The 27621-nt window shown below is 55.4% G+C and overlaps 2 protein-coding genes across 13 annotated transcripts; both read right to left on the bottom strand.

The window, feature by feature from the left end:
* Positions 1-142: 142 nt before the first annotated feature.
* On the bottom strand, positions 143-970 carry MIF (macrophage migration inhibitory factor). Its single transcript, XM_067700059.1, has 3 exons — positions 750-970; positions 406-578; positions 143-323 (listed from the first exon to the last, which is right to left on the bottom strand). The coding sequence occupies exons 1-3, from the start codon at positions 855-857 to the stop codon at positions 257-259; spliced, it is 348 nt and encodes a 115-aa protein (XP_067556160.1). The 5' UTR covers positions 858-970; the 3' UTR covers positions 143-256.
* A 1850-nt stretch (positions 971-2820) lies between these two features.
* On the bottom strand, positions 2821-26372 carry SLC2A11 (solute carrier family 2 member 11). 12 transcript variants are annotated; one of them, XR_010933184.1, is made up of 12 exons: positions 25846-26348; positions 23138-23236; positions 20718-20878; positions 17511-17635; positions 15730-15859; positions 15064-15212; positions 12021-12208; positions 11800-11910; positions 11430-11531; positions 11223-11298; positions 9322-9471; positions 5319-6103 (listed from the first exon to the last, which is right to left on the bottom strand). XR_010933184.1 is itself a non-coding variant. In XM_067700054.1 (12 exons), exons 1-12 carry the CDS (start codon positions 26008-26010, stop codon positions 9466-9468), a joined length of 1440 nt encoding a protein of 479 aa, XP_067556155.1. In that variant the 5' UTR covers positions 26011-26323; the 3' UTR covers positions 7660-9465. The 12 variants fall into 12 exon arrangements, 10 of the variants coding, with proteins under 10 accessions (XP_067556157.1, XP_067556156.1, XP_067556155.1 ...); XR_010933183.1 differs by lacking the exon at positions 5319-6103 and adding an exon at positions 7660-8793 and having other exon boundaries at positions 25846-26326; XM_067700054.1 differs by lacking the exon at positions 5319-6103 and adding an exon at positions 10876-11003 and having other exon boundaries at positions 7660-9471; positions 25846-26323.
* Positions 26373-27621: the final 1249 nt, after the last annotated feature.

Here is a 27621-nt window from a genome sequence, read left to right as displayed (position 1 = left end):
AGCTGGGCCCTCTGCTGGGGGCTGGGGGCGTGGAGAGGCTAGGCTGCAGATTCTGGGGGCACCCCTCCCGACCTCGGTTCCCCAGTCACTGACCCAGCCCTGCACCGATTCCTCCGCAAGGCAAGGAAGCCCGAGGCAGCCCCAGTCTCCACACCGTTTATTTCTCCGTCCCGGTAGGTGGGGTCGCTGGGGCGGGGCGGGCAGAAAACCGCGCGCAGGTTGCGGGACGCGGGCAGGGGAGCCCGGGGCGCGACACTCAGGCGAAGGTGGAGCCGTTCCAGCCCACGTTAGCCGCGTTCATGTCGTAGTAGTTGATGTAGATCCTGCGGGGGAGGAAGCGGGTCTAAGCCGGCTGCGAGGTGGCCGCCGTGGCCGCGCGCCCCCTGTCCCCCGACGCCCACACACCTGTCCGGGCTGATGCGCAGGCGTTCGGCCAGCAGGCCGCACAGCAGCTTGCTGTAGGAGCGGTTCTGCGCGCCGCCGATCTTGCCGATGCTGTGCAGGCTGCAGAGTGCGCACGGCTCGCTGGAGCCCCCGAAGGCCATGAGTTGGTCCGGCACCACGTGCACCGCGATGTACTGCGGGGGAGGGGCAGCGGTCAGCGGGCCTCCTGGCCTCGCCGGCCCGGACGCCCCCATCCCTTCCCCTCCCGGAGCCCCATCCCGGAGCCGCCTTCCCCGCCCAAGCCCCATCCCGGGGCCACCTCCCGCCCCAGCCCGGGACCGCTTGGCCAGGCCCTCCCCGCAGACCTGCGCCGGCTTGCCAGTGGCCTGCGCCAGCTGCTGGGTGAGCTCGGAGAGGAGCCCGTCCGGCACAGAGGCGCGGGGCACGTTGGTGTTCACCAGGAACATCGGCATGATGGCGAGGGACGGCGAAGACGGGGATGCAGGAACCAACCGACTCGCGCGCAAACACCGCCGGGAAACCTCGGAGCTACGTGACCGCCGCCCGGCGCCCCGCCCAGTGCGGCTGCGGCCCAGCCTCCCGTGACGCCCCAGCCGGCGGAGGCCCCGCCCCCGAGGCCGCGGCGCGCTCGCGCCTGGTGACGTCACCGCCTGCGGAGGCCCAGCCCGCCCGGCGGAACTCGGAGCCACTGCAGAGTCGGCCATTGGCCCTGAGCACCTCCTCAAAGTTCTCCACGCGGCGGCCAGAAATCTGCCTGTCCCTCGTTTGTCCTTTCATCTAGTCACAGCGACGTCTGTGTGCCGGGAGCAGCGGGGATGCGGCTTTTAGCGGGACAGATGGCCCCTGGCCCTCCAGCAGATCACAGCCGGACAAGAAGATGGAGTCCCAGCTCATTCCACTGAGCCCTTGTGTGTCCGCAGTCTCCGCGTGCGCGCGCGCGCGCGTGTGTGTGTGATGGGGAGGGGTGGTCATTGATGCAGGTGGGAGGGGGCTTCCACAAGCGAGTCACCATCCAGAGGCCTTCCCTGCACCCCTGCTCTTCACGGTGGGTAAGGATGCTGGGAGGTGCCCAGGGGAGGGGCAGGGAGTAGGAGGGGTTCCAAAGGCAGTTAGCAACTCCGTCTCAGAGCCCACGCCAAAGCCCCATCCGGTTCCCTGGACAACCCCTCTGCAGGTCTGGAAACTTGAGCTCCTCAGGGAAGCCCCACCCTAGCCAGGTCCTGTGCGGATGCCCTCTCACAGAGCCCTGGGTGCAGTCTCTCTCTTCCACTGTTGGTCAGCTCAGGGGGCACCTAGTAGGTGCCAAACATACAAGAGACATGGACTAACTACTGGCTGAATGAATGAATGAAGTTAGCCATGACACGGCAGGATGAGGACAGGGCCAGGGATGAGCCTGCAGGCCCTGCCATTCCTGGGCAGGAGGGCCACCCGACTCCCGCTCTGAGGAGACCCTGGTGGGGGGGCTGTGCTGGGGAGCAGAGCTCTGCAGGCACTCGAGGGGGTTTGGCTCATGCTGGTTTGGCCAAGTCTCAGAGCTCTCCAGGGAGGTCCTGTCCTTGGTCTCTGGCAGGTGTGGTCTGGTTAAGGTGGCACAGCACACACTGGCCTGGACACTGGGCATGTGATAGAGCAAGGCCACCATGCCTGTGGGAGCAGGCGGCCTCAGGCAGGAGGTCACATGGCCCAGCTGTGCAAATACTCTGTTAAATGTGGATCCCTCCAGGTGGGCCCCAGGTCATATCCCTCCCCACTCCCACACCCCAGCAGACTTCCTGTGCCCAGGGCTCTGTTACCACTGATGCACCCCATGCATTGTCTCCAGCCCGGGGTGCTCCTCCGAGCCCCAGCAGCCAACTCCGCATGTCCTGCTACCTGTGTCCAAATCCAGGTGCATGACTATTCTCCCACCCCTGATCGCCTGCCAGTGAAATGTACCTCCATCCACTGTCCCTTTACCCTCACTTCTCCGGCCCCCACACTGCCTTAGCCTAAGTTAGCTGGCACCACCTTTGGCCTGGCCTGGCCTGCCTGGGGGAGGGGTCTGTCTCCCCACCCACTGGCAGCAGATCTGGCCATGTGACTTGCCTTGCCCAGTGAAATGTGAACAGAACTGACACAAGTGACTCCAGCCAGAAGATTCAGGAGCCAGCACCTGGTTGGCGGTTCTCTGATAGTGGAAGTGGGTGACACATTGAAGCCTTGCCAGCAAATAACCTGCGACACCGTGTAGGTGAGCCACTGTTCGGGGCCCGTGCTCCTGGCTTCTGGCTCCTGGCTTGGGCGTTGGTCCTGGAACGCTGTCGCTCAGTTCGTCAGGAAAGCCCCAGAGCTCCTGGCTCCATCAGGTCCTCTACTTCAAGGCCGTCACCATATCTGTTTGCGAGTTACTGCTTCCTTTCTGGGCTGCATGAGGTGGGGGACATTGCTGTGGCCTACCTTCTGACCCATTACTAGGTAGCAGGCGGAGGGCCTCCAAAGACGACCACACCCGATTCCCTGGAACCTGTGAATATGTTACCTTACTTGGCAAAAGGCACTTTGTAGATGTAATTAGGGCTACAGACTTTACAGTAGGGAGGTTGTCATGGATTATCTGGGTGGGGCCAACGTAATCACTTGAGCCATTAAAAGCAGAGAATTTTCTCCAGCTCAAGTAAGAGATGCAGCAGGAGGGGCGGTCAGAGAGCCTCGAAGCAGAAGGACTCAGATGTGCCGTTACTGGCTTTGAAGATGAAGGGGCCTCAGTCGTTCAGCTGCAAGGAACTGAATTCTGCCAGCAGCTTGAATGAGCTCAGAAGTGGGTTCCTCCCTATTTGACCTGGAGACGCCTTGACTTCGGCCGTGAGACCTGAAGAAGACGACCAGTCACTTTGTACTAGATTGTGACCCACAGAAACTGAGATAATAAACGTGTTGTTTTAAGCTGCTCGATTTGTGGTAATTTGTTCTAGGAGCAATAGAACAGTAACACCCCGGCATCCCCAGGGGCTCTATAATCACCTGCTGAACAACAGCGCACACGCACCGGGAGCCCTTGGCCCCCAAAATCTTCTCCCCCTCCCTCCTCACTGACAGCATCCCCGTTCTGTTTCCTTAGAACCTTCACTGCCCCAGAGCCACTGGCAACCAGGCATGGCCACTGGAGGTAGCTGCGGCCCATGTGATGTGCAGGGTCCACAGGGAAGCAGCTGCCTGCAGATGGAGGCTCTACCCTACGCCCTTCCTCCTAACCCCTCCTGGAACCTGGACAGGACTGCACTCCCGCCTGGAACCTGAACAGGACTACCAGACGTGCAGCAGCTGCCAGGCAACCCTGAGCTGGAAAAACACAGGCAAAGGAGGGGGAGTGGCAACCCCGAGGAGCCTGGGGCTCTGGCGGCTCTGCCCCGCCCCTTCAGCTGCCTTTACATTACAGGAGAAAAGTAAGCCCCTCTCTGCTTGAAGCACCACTGGTCAGGGTTTCTGATGTTTGCAGCCCCAGGGCAGCTCCTGGCTGGTACAGAGGACTTCTTGAGGGCCACACCCCACAGTTGAGGGCTGCTGGGCAGAGAGGGGGTGGGAAGGAAACCTCAGGATGTAGGGAAACGCCAGCTGGATGAGGAGGAATACGGCCCATACGAGCACCCGGCAGGCCCCTAAAGCTGGCAGCCGTGCCCCCCACCCCGGTTGAACATCTCTGTGGGCAGGACGCAAGTCACCCACGCTGGAAGGGGTGCATGGGGAGGGGGAGGGCCTGCTGACTCCATGATGCAGGGCTACTGCTGTCCTCTTGCTGCCTCTCCCTGACACGGACCTGGCCATCGGTCCACGTGCACGGACCGTCCACCTGACCACCGGCTCCCACAGCCCCTTCGCCAGCTTCATTCCCCTTGCCATCCCTCCCCCGGGCACTCGCGGTTCATCACTCACAGCAAGAACCCAGCCAGCCTTGAGCCCCTGACTGTCCCCCACGCACCAGGCCCTGTGCCCTTGTTCGCTGAATGTGGTAAAAGTTGCAGCAAAGACAAGCAAAGGAAACACCCTCCCCCTCCAGTCACAGCGGAAGAAGACCTGGGGGGTCATCATCCCTGCTGGAGACCCCCCCGCCCCGAGCTGTAGCTGAAGGTACAGGATTTTAAGAGGGGTGTCTGCCAGGAGAGCACCACACTGCAAAAGCAGGCCCAGGCTTGTTGGGGCGCTAGCGGTCATGGCCAGCTCTCCCCCACAGGATGAGACATGGTTCAGAGAGGGTGATCTGGGCTGAGCCTCTTAATCTCTCTGAGCCTCAGCTGCAAAATTTCAAAATGGGGGAATTCTTTTTCCATAGATTTGTGTGAAGATTTAACGAGATTAAGGACAAGCGCAAAGTGCCTGCATTCAGTATGTGCTCAGTAAAAGCTACCCGATCTTATTGCTTTGTCATCAAGTGTCCTGGAGCAGAAAACGGACTAACAGGCCTGACCCTAATGGTGGCACTGGGCAGTGTGGGCGACTGTGCTTTCCCTCCCTGGTGGCCAGGTCCTTCCCCACCCCCGCCCCTCCCCCATCCCATCAAACCTGAGGCCAAGCTGCGTCTCCCCCACCTCTCCTGGCACGGCCTCTCCTGTCTGCGGGGCCCTGTCCCTGTTTCCTTGCCCTGCTGAAGGGTTCCCTGGGCAACAAGGACTTCCAACGCCCACCCCACACTCTCAGAGCCAATTTGGCTGGGTGGACAGCAAGTGGGACACGGCCCAAGGGCTAGGCCCAGCTGGGGACATCTCTATGGTCCGTGCTGGGGACCAGGGCACCTAAGTGTGACCAGTGCAGTCCCAGACCTGGGACACAGCCTGACACCTGCCCTGCTCACAGCCTGTGCACCACGGGATTTCGAGGGATGGTCCTTTCTCACTAATCTTCACCAGGGGCCAGTAGCGGCCAGGGTGGCCACTGGTGCCGAGGATGAGGGGGCAGCTGGGGAGGCAGGTCAGCAGAGGTGGAGATGGGGCAGTTGCCAGAGAGAAGCTGGGAGAACACACAGAGGGCTCCCAGAGTGCTGACACCTGCCTTCCAGAAAGCTCCGCGTTTACCGGACCCACAGGCCTTCAGTCCCATCCTTCAACACTCCTGCCTCCAAAGGAACCCCAGCTGGGCCTGTCCTCAGGAAGCCAGCTCCAGGTGACTTCTCCATGAGACCTCTCCTGACCCCGACTCAGAGAGTTCTCGCTCCCCAGAGAACCTACTGCTTGCCGCTTCTGCTGATTTGGCGGTTACTGCTTCCTACTGAAAGCCAGACAAATTCTTTATGATACAACAATGATCAATTGTTTTTTTGACCTAAGTGCCAAGGTAGTGCAATGGGGAAAAGATGGTCTTTTCAACAAACAGTGCCAGCACCACTGGACATCCATTAAAAGTAAATGAATAAGGGAATTCCCTGGTGGTCCAGTGATTGGGACTCGGCGCTTTCACTGGGCCCGGGTTCAATCCCTGGTCGGGAAACTGAGATCCTGCAAGCCACGCAGTGCAGCTTAAAAAAAAAATGGTGGACACTAGATGACTGTGGATGTGGTGATCAGTTTTTAGATACAACACAATCCATGAAAGAATTCATAAGCTGAACTTCTTTAAAATTAAAAACATCTGGGGACTTCCCTGGTGGTCCAGTGGTTGAGACTTCGCCTTACAATGCAGGGGGTGCGGGTTCCATCTCTGGTCCAGGAACTAAGATCGCACATGCCTCCAGGCCAAGAAACCAAAACATAAAACAGAAGCAATATTGTAACAAATTCAATAAAGACTTTAAAAATGGGCTTCTCTGGTGGTGCAGTGGTTAAGAATCTGCCTGCCAATGCAGGGGACATGGGTTTGAGCCCTGGTCCAGGAGGATCCCACATGCCACGGGGCAACTAAGTCCGTGCACCACAACTACTGAGCCTGCGCTCCGCAGCAAGAGAAGCCACGGCAATGAGAGGCCAGTGCACCGCAACGAAGAGTAGCCCCCGCTCACAGCAACTAGAGAAAACCCGCACACAGCAACGAAGACCCCATGCAGCCAAAAATAAATAAAATAAAATAAATTAATTTAAAAAGGAAAGACTTTAAAATATATATACAGGGACTTCCCTGGTGGCGCAGTGGTTAAGAATCCACCTGCCAATGCAGGGGACACGGGTTCGAGCCCTGGTCCAGGAGGATCCCAGATGCCATGGGGCAACTCAGCCCGCGAGCCACAACTACTGAAGCCCGCGTGCCTAGAGCCCGTGCTCCACAACAAAAGAAGCCATCTCAATGAGAAGCCTGTGCACCGCAACAAAGAGTAGCCCCCGCTCGCCACAACTAGAGGAAGCCTGCATGCAGCAATGAACACCCCATGCAACCAAAAATAAATAAATAAATGTATTAAAATATATATATACATTTTATAAATAAATAATAAAAACGGCTGCTCTGTGGAAGGCACTGTCAAGAAAATGAAAAGGCAAACCACAGACTGGGAGAAAATATCTGCAAAAGATGCATCTGATCAAAGACTGTTATCCAAAATATATAAAGAACCCTTAAAACTCAACAATAAGAAAACAAACAACTTGATTTTTAAAAACAGCCAGTTTTTTTTTAAATTAATTAATTAATTTATTGGCTGCGTTGGGTCTTCGTTGCTGTGCACGGGCTTTCTCTATTTGCGGCAAGCGAGGGCTACTCTTTGTTGCAGTGTGCGGGCTTCTCATTGAGGTGGCTTCTCTTTGCTGCCGAGCACAGGCTCTAGGCACACAGGCTGCAGTAGTTGTGGCACGCGGGCTCAGTGGCTTGCAGATTCTAGTAGTAGTTGTGGCACACAGGCTTAGTTGCTCCACGGCATGTGGGATCTTCCCGGACCAGGGCGCGAACCCGTGTCCCCTGCATTGGCAGGTGGATTCTTAACCACTGCACCACCAGGGAAGTCCCAAAACACTTTTAACAGACACTCACCAAAGAAGATATATACAGATGGCAAATTAGCATACAAAAAGATGTTCCATGTTTGTCATCTGGGAAGTGCAAATTACAACAAAATACCACCACACACTTATTAGAATGGCCAAAATCACTGACAACACCAAATGTTGTGAGGATGTGGAGCAACAGGAACTCTCATTCAGTGCTGATGGGAATTAAAATGGTATAGCCACTTTGGAAGAGAGTTTGGCAGGTTCTTACAAAACTAAACATACTCTTACCCTACGATCCAGCAATCATGCTTCTTGTATTTACCCAAAGGAGGTGAAAATGTATGTCCACACAAAAACCTGCACATGGATGTATATAGCAGCTTTATTCACAATTGGCAAAAGCAACCAAAATGTCCTTCAGTAGGTGAATAAACTTTGGGACATTCAGACAATGGAATTTTACTCAGTGCAAAAAGAACTATTAAGCAATGGAAAGACATGGAAGAAACTTAAATGCATATTACTAAGTGAAAGAAGCCAGTCTGAAAAGGCTACATACTCTATGATTCCAACCATATGACATTCCAGAGAAAACAAAATTGTAGAGACCATAGAAAGATAAGTGGTCACCAGGCGCTGGGCAGGGGCAGGAAAGGGATGACCATGTAGAACAGAGAGGATTTTTAGGGCAGGGAAAATACTCTGCATGATACTATCATGGTGCATAATGTCATCATACATTTGTCCAAACCCATAGCATGTAAAACTACAGGAGTGCACCCTAATGTAAACCGTGGACTTTGGGTGTGATAATGACGTGTCAATGTAGGGTCGTGGATTGTAACAAACGTCCCACTCTGGTGGGGGACGTTGATAATAGGAGGCTGTGTGAGTGTGGGAGAGGGGGCATATGGGAAATCTCTGTACTTTTCTCTCAATTTTGCTGTGAAATTAAAACTACTCTAAAAAATATCTTTTAAAAATAGTGGGCAAAAGACTTGAACAGAGTCTTCACAAAAGAAGATACGTGAATGGTCATATTAGCACACGAAGAGATGCTCAGCATTATTAGCCATCAGGGAAATACCTCAATAAAACCACAAGACGCCACTACACACTCAGTGGAATGGCTAGATTAAGAAGAGTGACATTGCCAAATGCTGACGAGGATTTGGAACATCCAGAAGTCTCATCAATTGCTAGCAGGAATGTAAAACAGTATATGCACTTTGGAAAACAGTTTCTGCTACGGTTAAACATACATTCATTATTTTTTTTTAACATCTTTATTGGAGTATAATTGCTTTACAACGGTGTGTTAGTTTCTGCTTTATAACAAAGTGATACGTTCATTATTAAACTCAGCAATTCATTTACCCCAAAGAAATGAAAGCATACATCTACACAACTTGTGCAGGGATGTTCATAACAGTTTTATTCATCATGGCTAACAATTAGAAACAGGGCTTCCCTGGTGGCTCAGTGGTTAAGAATCCGCCTGCCAATACAGAGGACATGGGTTCGAGCCCTGGACTGGAAAGATCCCACATGCCGCGGAATAGCTAAGCCCGTGTGCTACAACTACTGAGCCTGCGCTCTAGAGCCCGCATACCACAACTACTGAAGCCCGCGTGCCTAGAGCCCGTGCTTCGCAACAGGAGAAGCTGCCGCAATGAGAAGTCGGCGCACCATGGCAAAAAGTAGCCCCCACTTGCTGAAACTAGAGAAAGCATGTGCGCAGCAACGAAGGCCCAATGCAGCCAAAAATAAATAAATAAAATAAATAAATGTATTTTTTAAAAAAACAACAACCAATTAGAAACAGCCAAATGTCCACCTGCAGGGAAATGGGTTAACAGATGATGGTATATCCATACAGTGGAATACTATTCAGCCATACAAAGGGATATATGCTAATACATGCAACAACACGCATGAACCTCAAAAACTTTATCTGGAGCAAAGCCAGACACTAATGCATACATATGGTATGAAATTATATCAAATTCTGAAAAAGAAATCTGACCTGTAGTGACAGAAGGCAGGTCCGCGGTTGCCTAGGGCCTGGGGTCGGGCAGAGTATTGATTGCAAAGGGGCACAATGGAACTTTGGAGATGATGTGACCGGTCTACCTTGATGGTGGTGGTGGTTCATGGATATGTACACCTGTCAAAACTTATCAAACGTAAACTTAATATGGATACATTTTATTGTATGTAAATTATACCTCAATAAAATTGATTTTTAGCAATCAATTCCTCAGAAAATCCTTCCCTGACCACTCCCCTCTCAAACACCCCTTGGTATACACACCCTTCAGAAGCTGTATTTTCTTCCACTTCATTTCCCCAAGTTTGTTTTGTTTTGTTTTAAGATTTTTTTGATGTAGACCTTTTTTAAAGTCTTTATTGAATTTGTTACAATAGGGCTTTCCTGGTGGTGCAGTGGTTAAGAATCTGCCTGCCAATGCAGGGGACACGGGTTTGAGCCCTGGTCCAGGAGGATCCCACATGCCGCGGAGCAGCTGAGCCCATGCGCCACAACTGAGCCTGCGCTCTAGAGCCTGTGAGCCACAACTGCTGAGCCCACGTGCCACAACTACTGAAGCCCGCGCGCCTACAGCCTGTGCTCCGCAAGGAGAAGCCACCGCAATGAGAAGCCCACGCACTACAATGAAGAGTAGCCCCCGCTCACCGCAGCTAGAACCGCTAGCCTGCTCGCCACAATGAAGACCCAAAAATAAATAAATAAAGCCAAAAAAAAATAAATAAATAAAAATTTAAAAATTTGTTACAATATTTATTCTGTTTCATGTTTTGATTTTTTGGCTGCGAGGCATGTGGGATCTTAGCTCCCCATGCAGGGATCAAACACGCACCCCCTGAATTGGAAGGCGAAGTCTTAACCACTGGACTGCCAGGAAAGTCCGCCCAAGTTTGTAATTGTGTTTTTATTGGTTTCCTGTTAACTGCCTCCAGACAGGGAGCACCGAGAGGTCCCAGACCCCATCTGTCCGGCTCACCACTGATGGCTGAATACCAGGCCTGCACACAGTAGGTGCTCAACAAACACCCATTAAACAAGGGGATGCAGGGCTGGTGAATGGAGAGGGCCCGAGGGAAGAGCAGCAGCCGGCTGGGCCCCAGCCAAACCTGCTGAGCTAGAGTTCTGTGGACCGGATAACCTCCGGCCTGTCCATGCGGGGCCCTGGCTCCACCCCGGGGAAGTTGAGTCTGTGCAATTCCTCTGAGATGTCCATGAAGCTCTTCCCTCTGGTCTCAGGGAGGAAGAAGCCAGTGTAGACGGCCCCACAGACACAGACACAGAGGAAAGGAACATAGAGGAAGTGGGACAAGCCCTCCTGTGGGTTAAGAGACCCAAGCTCTGGTGTGGCCCATTCAGCCCCCACATGGAAGGCCCCACCACAGGTCCTGATGAGGGACTCGACCCTCTTGGCTCAGATAAGCCCCATCCCCTTCAGTCTCACACCTCCTGGATGGAGCCTCCCCTGGGGTTCTCATGCTGACAAGGACAAAACCTACGGCAGGGCCCCCGGGAGGGAGGGGCGGGCAGGCCTACCACGATGAAGGGGAACCCCAGCCCGACTAGGAAGAGCATGGTCCACATGAGCATCCCGCAGACCATGTAGGCAGCAGGCCGGGCCATCTGGTCAAACAGCTCTGTGGCCAGGATCCCGGTCACTCCGGCTGGAAGGAGGAGTGGGGACAGGAGGCTGCCAGCCAGGGCTCCCTGGCCGGCCTTCCCCCCACCTTGCCCCAGACAAGAAAGTGGGGCCCTTCCAGCGCTCCTCCAGCCATTCCCTCCCAGAAGCCTGTACAGTGGGGGGAGGGCACACCCAAGCATCCTTCACCCAGACATCCGTGCTCCTTCAGCCAGGCCCAAAGACAGGAGCTCTTCCCACTCACCAGGGCCAATGCCAAAGCTGAGGATGAAGGCAAAGACGCAGGACATGGCCAGGTAGGGCATCCAGGGGAGGGAGCTCTGCGGCAGAGGGGCGGGGGTGAGGTGGTGGTGAGGGGAGGTCAGGCGGGGCCCAGCCGCCCGGCCCTCATCCACGCCCTGCTACCTGCAGGCACAGGGCCGACGCCCCGCCCTCATCTACGCCCAGCTACCTGCAGGCACAGGGCCGCTGTGAAGACGCTCCCCCAGCAGGTCATCAGGCCGTACCCCACCATCAGCAGCATCCGTCGGCCCACCCTCTCGATCACCACACACTGCAAAGGAAAGGAGCCCTCACTGATTCACTGGTGTGGGCCACGGTCGCGGTCCCCTCGGTTTGCGGGCCAGCAGTGGGGAGGGGCCTCATGAGGAAGCCCGGCAAACTAGATGCTCGATAAGTGCTTGCTAACTCGCCGTATTTTAACATAGCGACCTGAAGTGGAAGTGGCTTAGCGCTGAGGCCTGCGGTCCCCGGAGGGCCAGCACCCCCAAGGGTCCGCCGCAGGGCTGGGGGATGAGGTGTCATCCCGGAGGCAGACTCACGCTGAGCAGCGTCGCCAGCAGCTCGCAGCCCCCGGTCCCGATGGCGGCGTACTGGACCTTCTCCGGGGGAATCCGCGCCTGGCTGAACACTGCCGACGCGTACGCGTACACCTGCCGCGGGGGAGGGGGGGAGGGGCGAGAGGCCGAGGCGCACCGGCCCTCCCCGCCGGCCCTTCCCCCTCCCCTCTCCCCCCAACCCCGGCCTGGCCCGGACTGCTCACCGTGTCGTTCCCGCACAGCTCCATGGCCCCGCCCAGCACCACCAGGCTCGTCACCTGCCTCCGCAGCGCGCAGTCCCGGAACAGCTCCCACGGGCGCCGCGCGCGCCGGCCCTCGCAGGCGGCGCGCTCCCGCTCCAACTCGGCCAGCTCCTCGGCCAGGTCCGCGGGGCCCCGCAGCCGCTGCAGCGCTGGGGGAGGAGGCAGGGCAGAGGACGCTGAGCTCCCCTCCCCCAGGCCCTCTGTGACCCCCACAGTGAGCTGCCCACGCCCACCTCCTTTCGCCTTCCCAGGGTCCCCTTGGTCTGATGGGGATGATCAGTTCACAGCACCACGGAGCAGAAAGGGCTTTAGAAACTCGGGGTTGTGCGGGGGCATCACACAGGACACAACTGTGGCCGATCTCCACTGCAGTCTCAGTTCACCCCTCCCTGGGCCATGGGATTTGGTAGCTGCTCCCACTAAAGAGGCATGTATACACCCGCCCCTTGGTGCTGGGTTCGGCCCTGCGACTCGCTCCGGCCCGTAGAATTAGGCTGTAGGAGGGCGTGCCGCGTGTTCCAATACAGCCTCAAGAGACCTGCTGGTTTCTGTTTGGTCTTCTGTCATCATCATAAAAACTTGCGGTGGGGCTGACCCACTGGTCCCAGGAAAAAGCAGAGATGGCCCAGCTGGGACCGTCCTAGATCAGCCAATGCCCAGCTGACCTACACCAGTGACAGAGCCTCCAGCCAGACCTAACCTTCATCAGCCAACCCGAGAACTCAGAAGCTTGGGCTAAGTAATCATTTCCTTGGTCTCCCGCGGAGGTGCGACTGTTAGGCAGCAAGAAAAAAAACGGACTAAAAAAACCCCTGGTATGGGAGTAGGTGACGCCATAACTAGGACCTATGACATGCAGTGTTGGTTCCTAACCAGGCAGAGGACGGTGAGGAGGCTGGAAGAATGAAAGCCCGTGTAACGTGCAAGAAACAAAACAGGTCTAATGAACTTCTGGACTTGGGCAAAGAGATCTCCAAGCGTCGAAAGCATGAGCTAGCTGCCTTTACCTGAGTATTCTGAGCTGATTGTAAGGAAAATGAGCTCAAAAAGACCTTCAGAGGGAACACAATTTAATCCAATTTAACTTATTTCAGAGCTTGCTAGGTTAGTTAAATAAAAAAGAAAAAGAAATCTGTTTTTCATCTCTAGCTTCTCCATCTAGCAGAGTCCTAAGTTAAATCACAGCCTGAGAGCAAAGACTAGATCCAGAGCAAGGCCAGTGAGCCCTGGGCTGAGGGTAAAGATCAAATCAAGGGTATGGCTTCCTGCAGTGCCTCATGGACCCTCCGGGCTGGAAAAACGGGCATTACAGAGGCTTAAGGGTATTGGTCCTCCGCAGCTCGACATGCCCTAGATTCCAGTAATTAGGTTGCAAGAGAGAAGCATGTCTCGACAAGAATTGTGGGTGTGACTTTCTGGCACATAAATCAAATGCACAGAAAGTTCACATCATTTTGGGGGAAAGTTGTATTGACAGAAGCTCTGCCGGCCTGGATGAAAAGACACCAAGATGGTTTGAAATGTAAAGGCTTCTGTGCCCCAGTTTTCTATAGGTACATTTTCCAGGGCCCTCTTCAGGTGTCAAGGAAGGTGATAGAAAAGGAAGGCGATAATGTCAGGAGGCTCACAGTCTGATCTTAAATCTACCCCGAACAGCTGAAGAGTCTTGACTAAGTCCCTGTCTTCCTTTAGGCATTTCTAATCTGTACCACGAGGGTGCTGAAGAAAATGATCCCTAAGGCCCTTTCTAGTCCTGACAGTCTATGATTCTATATGTCACAGCCTGGACTCCACTGAATAACATAATCGCTGTTTAACACTGAATTGTCTTGTGGAGTCATATTACAGTTAAATGACTCCAAAGTGCTACCGTGACACCCAGATTCTCAGTGGCCTGGGGAGCCCCTCCCTGGGGGCAGAGCCAGGGCTTCATGCAGGAGCACTCTCCATCCCAGGGCAGGGGAGGCTGGCAGCGTTTCCCCAGGGGCACTCAGCATTGCTGTGGATCGGCAACTGCTTTCTGCCTCCTTGCCGCCTCTTTTTTGAAAAACAGTTTTTCACCAGTGTCTGCTGAGTGCGCGCGAGGTGGAAGACTTCTGTTTATCTCTTGGGTCTTTGGCTCAAGAAAAGGCATATATAGATTTGACATGATCTTAAGACCCTGGACTTCAAGCCTGATGCCATGATTGGGTGAGACTTGGTGGGGGTGGGGGGTGTTTCCGGATAGCACTGAGCATGTTCCTGCTCAGGGCAGGGACATGAATAATAACTGTGGCCATGGCAAGCTGGGAAGAATACATTAGTGGGCCCTGGTCTTCGCCCCTTGCCACATGAGTGGAGATGCCATGGATTTTCCTATCTCTGGACTTTGGGTTCAGTGACGTGACTCTCCTTGGCTAATGGGAGGTTAGTGGGCAGGAAGGGACCAAAGGTTTGGAAAGTGCTTGTGCAGCTGGATCTGCCTTCCGGGCTAGTCTGTCAGTACCAAGAGTGCAAGGAGCAGTGTGTGCAGCAGAGCTGAACTGCTCCAGCTCAGACCAGCCTCAACTGGCCAGCCCCAGCTGACCCCGACACCATGAGCCAGCCCAACGTGAAGGATTGTGTGCTTTAAGCCAGAGATTTGGGGATTGTTCCTTTGGCATCATTATCGTGGCCATAGCTAACAGGGAAGACCATCAGCCCAGCTGGCATTGGGCCCTTGAGGTCTTACTCAGTGTTTCTTCATCTTGCATGTCAGGCAGGGGGCAGGTGGCGCTCCTTCTCTGCACCACCCTGGGGGTTCCCAGATGGCAGGTGCTGGGTCTGTTCCATCCCACCGCCTTGGCGCTTAGGACAGCCCCTTGATAAAGAGCTCTGAAGGGATGGATGGATCATGAAATTGAGGCACAAAGAGAGGGATAGCTTTTCCTGAATAAATGCGACCCAGGAAATAAGGACCCACATGCTCTGGCCAGATGTGCCCCATGGTCAAGGGTGGTCTGGGGGCCCGAGGTCAGGGACTCACCTGCCAGACAGGCCTCGGAGTCTCCACAGTCAATGAGGAGGTAGCGTGGGCTCTCGGGGAGCAGGGGCAGGGAGGCCAGCTGGAGCACCCCAGGCACCAGGCAGCTGGCCAGCAGCAGGGGCCAGGCCTGCGGGCCACCCAGGAGCTCCCTGGGGAGACAGAGGAGAGGCTGGGCCAGGTGCCTCCTTGTCAGAGCTCTGTCCCCTACCGGCCCCCCCTGAGGGCAGAGGGTTTGCATTACCCTGTGCCTCTTCCCAACCAGCTCTGGGTCTGGACACCCAGGTAGGGACCCACGATAGGACAGGGTCATAGCCCCACCTCATCCCTGGCAACTCCTCTCCCCAGGGCTCTTCCCAGGGCACAGGGCTCTGCCCTCACCTCCCTTTTCTGGGATAAACAGGACACGCTCCCTTTAAAAGCCCAAACCTGCACCCTCTCCTCTTTGCTCCCTGATCCGGAGAGGCGAGAAGAGGGTGACTCACACCAAGTGTGTCTGACTGACACCACACTGGCCAGATGCACATGGACAGGGTTTCAACGACTTCATACAAGGAAGCAACGTCTTAATCCACTTGGGTGGGTAGGGGAGAAATTTAGGTGAAGAAGGGCTTTCCCTGGCATCCCTCCAACCTCTCAGTGCACGTGGGGTGGGGGGGCGGCACTTACCTGAGTCCAACCACCTGACCCATCACGACCCCCAGGGCGGCGAAGATGGCTGAGGTCATGGCCACAGCCCCTCGGAGCTCCTTGGGTGCGCTCTCCCCCAGGTACATGGGCTGGACGTTCATGCTCACACCTGGACATGAGCACAGCAGCCGTCAGCCACAGGCTGGACTCCGCAATGCTTGGGCCCGCCTCTCCCCGCCACCCCCGCCCGCCCCCACCGCGGCCTTGGCACCACCAGCCCATCATCTACAGGCACTGAGTGCTGCTCCCTCAGCCCAAGCGCTCTGAGGGGTTCCTCTCCACCTGATATAGGGCCAGCAGGACTCCGGTCAACTCCCAGTACTTCTGAGAGAGAAGCCCTATCACCGGGAGGAGTGTGAGGGGCTCAGAGGGAGCAGATGCCCACCAGCGGCCCCGGCTCTCACCTCTCATGTCAACTACCACCGCATGTTCTCCCCCATCTTGCCTTCCCTGGGGACGCACCTCGCACCCAGGCAGCCAGTGGGAAAATGGAACTGGATGGCGCCCCCACTGCCCACCCCAGAGGGTGACAGCCGGCAGAAGCTAGGAGGCCGCAGTACTGGGGCACCATCCACCTGGGAACACGTCAGGGAATGCTGCTCCACCCCCTCCCTGACATGGGATCAGGAAACAGCCCTCAACAAGGTCCTGCCCCTCTCTGAGCACTGGGTGGGGGGAGCTGGGAGGAAGGGGGGTACACTGATTGCCAGAAGCTCTCCCATGGAGGTACACCCACTCTTCCTACAGACAATTAGGGAGGGATTCCTTCTGTGCCAGGTACTCAGGGCACAAAGTTTGACCTGGTCCTTCTTCCCTGAAATGCGGGCTGTTCTGAGTGACTCACTTCTAAGTAGACTGTGGCAAAACTGATGGTGTATGACTTCTGAGATTAGGCCATAAAATGCACTGGGACTGTGTCCTTGCACACACATGTGGGCTTCCTCTCTCCCATCACTTCCTCTGGAGGAAACCAGCCGCCATGCTGTGAGAACACTCAAGCAGCCCTACAGGGAGACCCATAAGCTGAGGAGCCCGGGCCTCCTGCAAACAGCACGCGAGGGCGCCATCTCAGAAGCAGGTCCTCCAGCCCCAGCCAAACCTCAGGTGACTGCAGCCCTGCCTGACAGCTTGATCACAGCCTCCTGAGAGGCCCCAAGCCAGGACCACCCAGCTAAGACACTCATGGTTCCTAACCCAGAGAAACCATGAGTTAATAAATGTTGCTGGTGTTAAGCCACTAAATTGTGGAGTACTTTGTTTCACAGGAATAGATAACTAACTAATGAAGACATCAGCACCTGGCTGTATAAACAGTAGGAGTCAAGGGGGATTGTTGATGGGCACCCCTAAAAGCCCAGGTGGACACGCTCAAAATTCTGCTCCCTCCCGTGACAAGCCCCAGAGCCTGAGGGGTCCCTAAAAGGCTACTCTGCTTCTGTAGGGAAGATCAGAGAGCCCGTCCTAGATGGCTTTTCATCTTGACTGCCAGGAAGCTCCCAGCTTAGAGGACTTCTGTTGGTTTAAGTTTGGGGATGTTTGCCCTCCCATCCCTTACAACTTTTCCATTTTTCTAGATCCACTTTAAGTACCTAGTTATATGACCCTTTTAAGATAAATCATATCTAATCATTCTGCAAAAAAAAAATAATAATAATGGTGGGCATGAAAGGAAAACAAATCAATGAATGAAGGGAATAAAGAGGATACAGGAAAGTGTAGGAACAGAGGCAGGAGGGGATCCACACACACTCACACTGTACCTGCGCTGACGCCCACGAGCAGCCGTCCCAGCATGATCATCTCAAAGGAGCCTGCTCTGCGGCTGAAGCCAAACAGGGTCGCTGCAGCCACCACGAAGATGTTATTCACCAGCAGGGACTTCTTCCTTGGGGAAGCCAAACACAGGCGAGAGAGGTGGGTTCAGTCCTGAGGACCACCCCTGGGGACCCTTCTCTGAAGCTGCAGCCAGCCCTGATCAGACCTGTGTGTGCATGAGGGGACTGAGTCAGGAGTGTAAGCTACACGAACAGAAATGACGCTGGCCACTGTAGCTGGGGTCACTTGTGGGATGCCCCCAGGGCCCTACTCCCACTCCCCTCCTCCAATATGCCCCAAATTACTCTCCTTTCTGCCTCCGCCACGGCTTGAAGTGACAGAACTCGTATGGCTTTATCCCTACAGATTGAGCATTGCTCTCCTCAAACTCCTCTGTAAAGCGAAGGGCCTAACATCTGATTTCTCAGACTCAAGGAAACCCTAGGGAGGAAGAACAGGGGCTTCCGGAGTGAGGGAGGGGACAGCTGGGGAGCCAAGTGCATTGCAGAGTCACTGTTCAGAGCCTTCAGGATGGCTGGGTGGTCTCTGCCAGGCTGGTTCAACAGGACAGACGGCAAAACAGGAAGGGGCACTGGGCATGTCAGCAGCGCCACACGATGAGGCGTCAGCTCTGGGCTCCTGACACCGTGCTCAGAGGCGCCGTCATGCAGGTCACCCAAGAGAGGCCACAGGAGGTCATATGGCGCATGTACTGACAAGGAAATGAGCCACAGGAAGCCGCTGGCCTGCTCCAAACCAACAGCACAGGGGTGAAAGATGGGCCAAAGCTCAGATCCCCTGGCCTAGAGAATGGAGAATGACCGTGGATTATAACTTGATCCTGTGGTAACTCCAGTTGTGACTTATAAGCCACATACGGCTTCCTCACTGATATAAATTAATACAGTACTTCCAAGACTTTCCTGGTGGTCCAGTGGTTAAGACTCCACGCTTCCAATGCAGGGGGCAGGGGGCACGGGTTCAGTCCCTGGTTGGGGAAGTTCTGCATGCCAATGCCGCGCAGTGCAGCCAAAAACAAATAAACAAAAAACACAGTACATCCATTGTAGCTATTCATCCGGCGAATGCATTTTGCTGCATTTCAATACACAGACGACAGCAGAAACACTTTACTTCCACCGGCAGGGAGAGTACTGCACCTTTACCGACCTCCTTAGGGACATGGCCGCTCTCCAGCTCTGGGCCACACCTGCTCCATGGGGAGCTGCCCGCCTCAGGCATCTTGCTGGCCTGCTGCTTTGATGACTTTATGCTGAAAGGACCTGGGGAAGGGGAAGCGGCAAGTGCACCCGACGTCATGGTAACGTACAAGCATGACAGAGTGGGAGCCGCCACACCAGTGGAGCTCCTGACGTCCGAGGGCACATTTCCTCCAAAGTGCGGGATGGCTTGCTGCCCTTCCTCTAAGAAGGGTGGACAAATCTCAGATGGCTTCTTTCTACTTTGGAGGCAGCCTGTCCCACAGTGAGTGTCGTGATCTGACACCTACACTGGATATTTGCAAACCTGGAAGCTGTGAGTGGAGTATGCCCTAGTGGGTCCAAACCAGCTGCCAGAGGCTCCGCCCCTCGACCCTCTAGACCTGGGAGATTGTGGTGCTCAAAGTGCCCCCAAGGAGAATCACAGTGCAAGACCTAGGATTCTGGAGTAAAGCCACTACTTCAGTGAATTACTACCCCCTTAATCAGAAATAACTCCTGGCTGGTCACTAGGCCCTAGTAGAGAATAAACGCCAGAATGGGGTGTTTGGCTATTGTTTTAGCCAGCTGAGTCCTGGTTTTCTGTTACTTGCCGTTGATACTTCTGCTAAATACACAAACATGTTATCTGTGCAATTTTGCTTCCAACAAAGGAGGTTACATCAGTGGAAGCGGAAGGATGGGTGCCCACGGAACTCAGTATCGCGTTAGGAACCCCGTCATTCAGAAGTAGATGACCTCAGAGGGTAAGAGCCTGCCGAAGGACCCACACCATCAGGACTGCCCTGCTCACTCAAGCATGAAGATTGGGGTCACGCCGATGGGCAAACAGCCTCAGGCCGGTGGAAGTGCTGACCCAAGACAGGAGCAGAAAACCTGAGGATGGACGTTCCCGAGGCAGGTTTTGGAGTGACCAGCTCCAAAACCCAGGAGCAGACCCTCTACCTATGTTTCCAGGTTCTGGATCATACGCTTTAAACTAAATTCGTCCACTAGTTTCCTTTTCTTTGACTAGTTTCCCCTACACTTTCTTCTTTCTTCTTCCCATGAGGTGTCTTGAGGACAGTTAAGTTTACCATTAAGTGTGTAGTGTGCAGAATATCAACACGTTAACGGCAGGGCTGGCAGATTGGTCGTCACGTGGAAACTCTGCACTCAGGGAGGACACCTCCGTTGTGTCGTCCCTGGTGGCTGTGACGAGGCAGTGCCCTGGGTGGTCTCAGGAAGGACTGAACCAACTAACGTGAGGAGGGGCACATGGGGAGCTGAATATATGGGTGAAAGGTGCCGACACGTGCTGGGTGGCCAGCCAAGGGGGGGACCATGAGAGCCGCTTGTTTTCCCGCCCGGCCTTGCTTCTCTCCTGCTGTCTCACGGGTGTAGGCGTGTGACCCAAGGTGGGCCAGGAACAACCCGTCTCCCTTGATTCTGAGAGTGAGTGAAGATGCTGGAGGTGGAACAAGGCTGGAGCTGATGCGCTGAAGGCATCTCCCAGGAGGAAAGCCCAGGCTAGGGTGGTCTTGCATCCTGCCCTCCCCAGGCCTGGCTTTTGACCACTTCCTTTTGTCCTATGAGCTGCCCCAGTATCCTTTGCGTTATCACAGTTTTCCATTCAGTCTGTCAGAGTCTGTCTCTCTTGTTTGCGACCCAAGATCTGCATCAGTTGGATACAAAGGGGGGCACTGGGGAGAAAACACCTGTTCACAGTCAGACAACATGTGTTGTATTGGCAGCCATGGGTCCTCCCTCCCTCCCGGCATGGGACTCTTCCCTCTGCCACATCTGCTGGGAAACGTGAGTCACCCGGTGAAACTGCAGGCAGAGCGGGAGGCTGGTGAGGAGTTGACTCAGGCCTGGGCCTGCCGGGCATCCTGCCCACACCCGGGGTGCCCCTCATTGAAGGGCATTTGGGGGTCCACGGGAAGCACTTACCTCCCCAGTGTGATGGCCAAGGGGCCAGCAAGCAGTGCTCCCAGAAGGCCCCCCACGGGGTACAGAGACACGATGAGGGACCACACAAGCAGGACCAGATGGTCGGGCAGCGGCCGGTCAGTTCGCATCCGCCACGTCTCATTGGTGAATTCTTGAATGTACTGTGGACAGAGATGCCACTCAGCCCCCCTGGGGGCGGGGGCTCCCTCCCCACAACAGGCCTTCTCCCCACAGGCCCTGCCTCTGCAGAGCAGGCAAGTCTCCCCAGCAATCCTAGTCCCTTCGGGGCAGGACCGAACTCACCCAACTGCAGGGCACTGTGCCGTCTCTTTCAAACACAGTGTCTCCTGGAGCTCAGAGCTGGCCAGTCTCTATGTGCCCCTCTGAGTCCACTATCAGCACCCCTCCCCCACTTTTGGCCTGGGAAGCCACCTGCATGGGCCACATCAGCAGGCTCCCTTGATGACCAGCTTTCTGATGGACTTGGCCATCAGTGAGCATCAGCAGAGCAACAGAGGAGGCAGGAGGGGTGTTTGTCCCCAGGGCTCCGTCACTGGGGGCACCTCAGGATCGCTGCAACGCCTGACCAAAAGACCCAGATACCCTCCTCTTGGTCAGAGATGAATGTCAGCGTCTGGCTGGTCTTAGTCCTCCCAACAGGACGTGAGGGAGGACGTGAGGATGACCAGGGGGTGTAGGTGAGCAGGCCAGCTCAGGGTAATGGCTGTTAGCCTGGTGCCTGCCAGGTCCCTCTGGGGGAAGGACCTGTCTGGGGGAGCTGGGACCAGGGCCAGCCTCCCCTGACCTTGGCTTGAAATCCTCAAGGGTGACCATTCAAGGGGGTAGGGGAAGCCTCAGAAGCCAAGGAAGTCTCATTTGCAGGACCCAGTGATGGCCCATGGGAAGCAAGGCCTGAGAGCGTCCTGCTGTGGGCAGATCCCTCTCCAGCGTGCAGGTTTGCACTGAAGTGGACACTCGCATGCTTTTTGAATAAACAAATAAAAAAGCGAATGGAGCTCAGACCCCCCTTTCTAAACCCTTCATTTCATCCTCTTTTAAGGGACTGGGCAGCTATAGTTGTTTCTGCCCAGAATGTACTCCCGTCCCCAACTTCTAAGCACCAACACGCTTTGAGGGAAATTCTTTCCCCTTGACAATTACACCCCCCTACACAGTTGGTCACCTGACCCAGGCCTGGCCAATCAAAGTGCTCCACCCTCCTGACCACATGATTGGTCTAGTGGGCATATGATCCAAACCAGCCAATCAGAGGGCATGTGATCCAAACCAGCCAATCAAACTCTTCCCCAGCCTTTCTGCTGGAACTAACAGGGAGGACTTCTGTTTGGGGGTTCCCAGTCCAGGACAGGAAGTGAGTCTGGTGACAGCTGCTCTCTTGCACTGGGTGGAGGATGATGCCCTGCAGGGATAGGAGAGCCCCAGTTCCATCCTGGGACCTGTTTCCTGCAGCCCCACCTCCTTCACAGCTATGTGACAGGACACTTGCCCTTCTCACTTAGGTGGGATAGAGGTGGCTTCTATCAATGGGGCCGAGAGATTCACCCTTTCCACAGGCATTTACTGAACATCGGCACAGACCAGGACAGAGTCAGGTGCTGGGGACTCAAAGATGACTTGGACACTGAGAGGAGACCAGCAGGAGGCTGAGACCAAGGGCTGGGGAGGGAGGGTGACTCCAGCTGTGGGGGCTGCTAAAGGACGGCTTCAGGGAGGTGATGGCATTTGGGTGGCTCTTGAAGGGCTTCTTGCAGGTGGGGCAGAGAGGGCTTCCCATCAGAAGGAGTCTTCAAGGAAGGGCTGGGTGCATTTGGGGAACTGCGTTTAACCTGCTTTGATAGCGGAGTTGGGGGAACGAAGGTGGAAGACAGGTGGACAGGTTCTAATCCCAGGAGGCCTTGGACTTCAGATGGATGAGTCTGTCCTTATTCCTGTAGGCACTGGGGAGCCACAGAATGTTTCTGGGCAGGGGAGTGGTTTGATCAAATTTGCGAGGATCTAGAAGGGGGAGGTCAAAGGCAGTGAGGCCAGTGATACAGGCAGGAGAGACGGGGTCTGAACTGGGATTGTGGAAGAGACCCGAGGAGAAATGGCTGGAAGCCAGAGGCAGTTAGGAAGGACTTGGTGTCCAAGAGGGAGGGAAGAGTCAGGGCGGACCCCAGTCACTGGGTGGATGGTGGAGTCATCTACTGATATCAGGGACTCAGGAGAACTTGCCAGTTTCAGGGGAGGATGCAGAGCTGGGTTTGAAATCGCAGGGCCTGTGGAGCATCGCAGTGGAGGTGGACGTGTGGGAGAAAGCGCCACCAAGTGGCTGCTGGCCTGAAGATCCGCTGCAGGCAGCGGCTGGCCCTGGCCCAGCACCCACTGGGATGGTGACGGTGCGCATGGAGGGTACATACCGAAGTCGGGGCATTGATGATGGAGAGGTTGTAGCCAAATTGAAAAGTCCCACCAATGCCAGCCACACAGATGGTCAGCAGCAGGACCCTGCCCTGGAACTGAGGAGAGAGGAGAGGACACAGAGTGCCTGACTACAGCCTCCACCAATCCCAGCACTGCAATCTATCTGAACCAGGCAATGATGGCTCCACTTTGCAGATGAAGACGCTGAGGCAGAGACGAGTTGCCTAGTTAATATGGCTGGCAGGTAGCAGAGGCACCCCTAGCCTTCTGCTCTGAGTCCAGGATCTCACTGCCCCTTCACCCCTGACAGCATTTTCCTGAGATGGACAGCCATTCCCGGCCCTCCTTGCCGGGCTGCCCCTGGGCATGCCTGCTGTGGCTCAGGGGACAATGCCTTGAGCTGGGGCCCCACAGGCGTGAAGCTCTGCCTCTGGCAGGACAGGAGTCCCCGAGCTACATTGACGCGCCCCAGTGAAACTCTCTCAATAGAGTGGCTGGGCCTCCCTCTCTTCCCTCCCAGCCTGTTCTGCCAGGAGGCTAAGAGGAGGGGCCACACGGACCTACATGTGTGGGGGCCTGGGGGGGGCACATGGAGCAGCAGAGAGCAGCCTGGGTCGCAGTGCCAGCTCTGCCCTTCCTCCCTCATCTTCTCTAAGGGGCTTCCTCGCTGGCCCTGGTGACGATAATGGCTACCTTCAGGCTGGGGGACAGCCAATGCGCATGTGCACTACACACACCTGGTACAACAAAGGGCAGCTTTTCATCCTCATGCAGCACCCTTAGAGATGGAGGGAGAACTCCCCAAGGCACCCAGCTCAGCGCCCTGATGCCCCATCATTAGATTGGTATCTTCTTCGGGGGATTCAGTCTTGTTTATAATTTTTCTCTTACAATTTTTAATTACAAAATAACCTGCTCGTTAAATTTTTTGAAAATCCAATGTACGCTAACAGTTCTCCACTCTCCCAAAGAGCAGTGAACTGCTTCCCTCAGATATTTTCTGAGACATTCACAAAGTGGTTAACTATACAAAAATCAAATTGTTGATCTTTTCCTAGTAACTCTATACTACCTTTCTTGCTCGGGCAAATTGTCCCTCAAATATAAAGCACTGTGTCATATTTATTACTTTTTTAATTCTTAAATACAAGTTTCAAGTCAGAAGGATGTTTGGCTAAGGGCTTCCTGAAGAATCTCCGGAACCTGAAGACTACTTACTCATTCATCCGTCAAATACCAAGTGCCTGTCCCAGCCAGGAACTGAGCTGGGAGGCACACACAGTGCGGCGGGGTGTGGGGTGGGGAACGACAGACCTGCTTTCACCGTATTGTGAGAACATGGCCTGGGGGTGGGGAGGTAGAGGCTCTGAGGGCAGGTTCCTGCCAGAGATCTTGCCACAGGTCTGCAGGCAGGTCTATGACAGGCACCCTGGCTGCCCGCAAGTTCCTACAAGGTCTAAGTAACTTCCTCCCAAGCCTGAAGCCATAGGGGGAAGCCAGGTGAGAACCCAGGAGTCCCGTCTCAGTCTCACTGGAGTCACTGGAAGCACCCTGCTGGGCTGCCCGGAGGTGAGAGTTCCACTAAGAGAGCAGATCTGCAGGAAGCAGCAAGTCACGCACTGCCTGATGAGAACTGAGCCCACGTGACAGGGGTGCCGGCAGGTCTCCAAGACTTCATTCCGTGAGATCGTGCATGGAGATTGCCTAGTCCTCTGACTGGTCATGGAAAGCATTCAGACATTAGCTATGGTGGTGATTATTAAGTCAGTGAATAAAGATTTCTTGCCTCCCTACTGTGGGCAATAAATCTACTGTTCTAGGTGCTGGGGATATAGTAGCGAACAAAAGAGACGAAATCCGTGACTATTCCAGCGGGGGAAGACAGGCAGTAACAAATAAACAAGGAAAATACATAGTAAGTCAGCTGTGCGACGTAGACAGAAAGCAGGCGAAGGGGAGAGGGGCATGTCTGGGAAAGGTGGTCAGGGAATACGCCATGAGAAGGCGGCCTCCGCACAAAGACTTGAAGGAGGTGAGGGGAAGCGCCATGCAGATCAGCGCCGGTTGGCGGGGTAAACCCTGAGGCGGGGTGGTGAGCGTTATAGGCTTGCTCTTCCCGCTGCCCCGCCCCCTCGGTGCAGCAGGACGGGAGGACGGAGTTTAGAACCAGCGTGGAGGAGATGAAGGTTGGGGAGAGAAGTGAAGGTGGGAAACAGGCCCAGGACGGGATGAGGCGGCCAGGACTGCAGTGCCCAGGGGCTGCTGCTGCTGGGGGCGTGTCCGGCCCATACGAGGACCAGAGGGATGCTAGCCTGGGACGCGGCCGGTGCGCAGGTCCCGTGCGCAGTGCGCACACTGCGCCCCAGCCCAACACTGCGCGTGAACACCTGCTCTTGTTCGTCTGGGCCGAGCACCTAGCTCCACTGTGCACACTCAGATACTTCTGTACACTGGACGAGTTCGTTGAGCCTTCCCAAGTGCACGCCAGTCCGCAATCCCTCATCCGATAAGCCTGGGCCGGCAGGTCTCGGAATTCAGACCTTTGCGAAAAGCGGATCGGCGTGGAAGAGGGAGGCGCATGCGTAGTGGGCACTTGCGAAGACTCGCTCAAAGCTTACCTTAGCCAGAGCGCGCGGCCAAGACACGTGCGCAGGCGCACAGGGCGTTAAGGGTGTGTGGGGCTGGGGTCCCGCGAGCGGGTCACCTGAGTCCGAGGCTGTAACGGCGGCTCGTGTTTATCCTCCATCCCTCCCTTTCTGCAGCTCTGAAGGTGAAAAGCCACTGACTCCTTACTCGGCCGAGCCTGTGGCCCATCTCCGCAGACCGGAAGGGGGCTCAGTTCCGAAGTCACCACGGCCAGCCCCTGCATCTGCCTTCGCCTGTCGTGGCCGGCGGCTCTGATCAGCGCGCTCCAGACTCGCACGAAATCCCGGCCCTGGCCCCTAGTTCCCTCGTCTCCTCCCCCGCTGCCGCCTCCGGAGTGACTCTCAGCCCGTCACTGCTGCGCTCCCCTTTGGACCTCCGCCGCCGTCCCTTCCGGCCCCTCTGCCCGGCCTCCTCTCACCCCAATCAGGCGCCCCTGCCCGCCTGCGGGAGGCCCCTGTCCCCAGGCACTATAAGGGCCGAGCCCTTGATTCCGCACAGGCATCCCCACTCTCCTCCAGTACAGGTGTCCCCGCCCTTTCCCCCCAGGGGAGGGGCAGGATTAGGAGGGCCAAAAGGCAGACCCACAAGTCTGGAGAGCTCTCATCCGTCCGTCCTGGCAGAGCCAGTGACTTGGAAGGCGGGTGGGAGACCCAGTCTCGGGTTGCAGCCCGGGGATCCATTCCGTGAGAGGCCAGCCCGGCCTATGCGACAAGATTAGTCCGGCCCAGTGGACCTTGTGAGATGAGGAACCACCGGGTCCACTGGGCAGGATTAATCTTTTATTTCTCAGGGCTTCTCAGGTCCTTCATGAATCCAGGAGTTGGATTAAGGCCAAATCGAAACCAGTTGCCAAAGATGCTATTTTTGGTCATAGAAACATAGACCTGAAAGTGACCCTAGGAAGTCATCTGAGCAAAGACTGTGATAGGACATACACCAGAAGGGATACTGTTTTATTTTTGCTGCCCTGAACTTGTACAAGTTTCTAAAAAACATCATGCATTTTTTAAGGAAAAATATCAATACAATAAATAAAATATTAGCAGTTGCTAAGTGCATGCCTTTCTGCATCTCTGCATCAATTGAGATGATCCACTGCTGTGATAATACCCTCTTCGCTCCCTCCCCGCCGCCCCCCCCTCCATGGACACCTCGCTGGAGTCAGCCCCCCAATGCGTGGGCTCCCCAGCCACTAATTATTATCCTTAAGCAAGGGAGCTTGAGGTTTCTCTTTGGCAAACATTAATCAGGAGTTTAACCTTGAGTGTGTGACAGTCAAGGTTGTGAGTGTTTGTGGCTGCCCAGTGCTGATGGCTAATCCTCTCAACGTCCCTGAGGCTCCACAAGGTGGAGTCTGTGTCCGCAGCACCCCTGCAGCCCTGCTGGAAGTCGGGGCTGGGCTTTCAGATCTCCAAGTCCAGCGCAGACCCTACGGGATGGGGCTGTCAAACCACGCCTGAGTCAGGGGAGCATGGAAAGACAACCCCCACGCGTGCCGACTCCTCCTCCGGGGAGCTTCCCGCGTGGATTCCCACCCAGTCTCGGATTCCCACCCAGTCTTGGTTTCCCCGGTGAGAAGGCAGAGGTGGGGGTGTTACCAAATCTTGGCTCCCTGTCCACTGATGCCGAATAGAAATAAGGAGACAGAGTTTGGAGGAAATAGAACAGAGTAGCTTTATTCCTTTCGCCAGGCAAGAGGGGAAGACAGTAGGCTAGTGCCTCAAGAACTGTGTCCCCCTCCTAGGGGAATCGGAGAAGATTTTATATGTGGGGCTCGCAGTCCCGGGTATATGATAAGGATCAAAAGTAGTGAAGGTCTTGCATTTCTTTTCTT

The sequence above is a fragment of the Pseudorca crassidens genome, chromosome 12 (assembly GCF_039906515.1).
Source record: "Pseudorca crassidens isolate mPseCra1 chromosome 12, mPseCra1.hap1, whole genome shotgun sequence".
Classification (NCBI taxonomy): domain Eukaryota; kingdom Metazoa; phylum Chordata; class Mammalia; order Artiodactyla; family Delphinidae; genus Pseudorca; species Pseudorca crassidens.
This window is presented reverse-complemented; position numbering and strand designations above follow the sequence as displayed.

Coding starts and splice junctions, on each gene's coding strand:
- MIF (XM_067700059.1), bottom strand. CDS start 857: ATGCCGATGTTCCTGGTGAACACCAACGTGCCCCGCGCCTCTGTGCCG. Junction 579..749: donor CCACTGGCAAGCCGGCGCAG/GTCTGCGGGGAG, acceptor CCTCCCCCGCAG/TACATCGCGGTGCACGTGGT. Junction 324..405: donor CTGCGCATCAGCCCGGACAG/GTGTGTGGGCGT, acceptor CCTCCCCCGCAG/GATCTACATCAACTACTACG.
- SLC2A11 (XM_067700049.1), bottom strand. CDS start 26,010: ATGCAGGGGCTGGCCGTGGTGACTTCGGAACTGAGCCCCCTTCCGGTC. Junction 15,213..15,729: donor GGTCAGGTGGTTGGACTCAG/GTAAGTGCCGCC, acceptor CTGTCTCCCCAG/GGAGCTCCTGGGTGGCCCGC. Junction 10,569..10,875: donor TGGGGTTCCCCTTCATCGTG/GTAGGCCTGCCC, acceptor CCCTGAGACCAG/AGGGAAGAGCTTCATGGACA.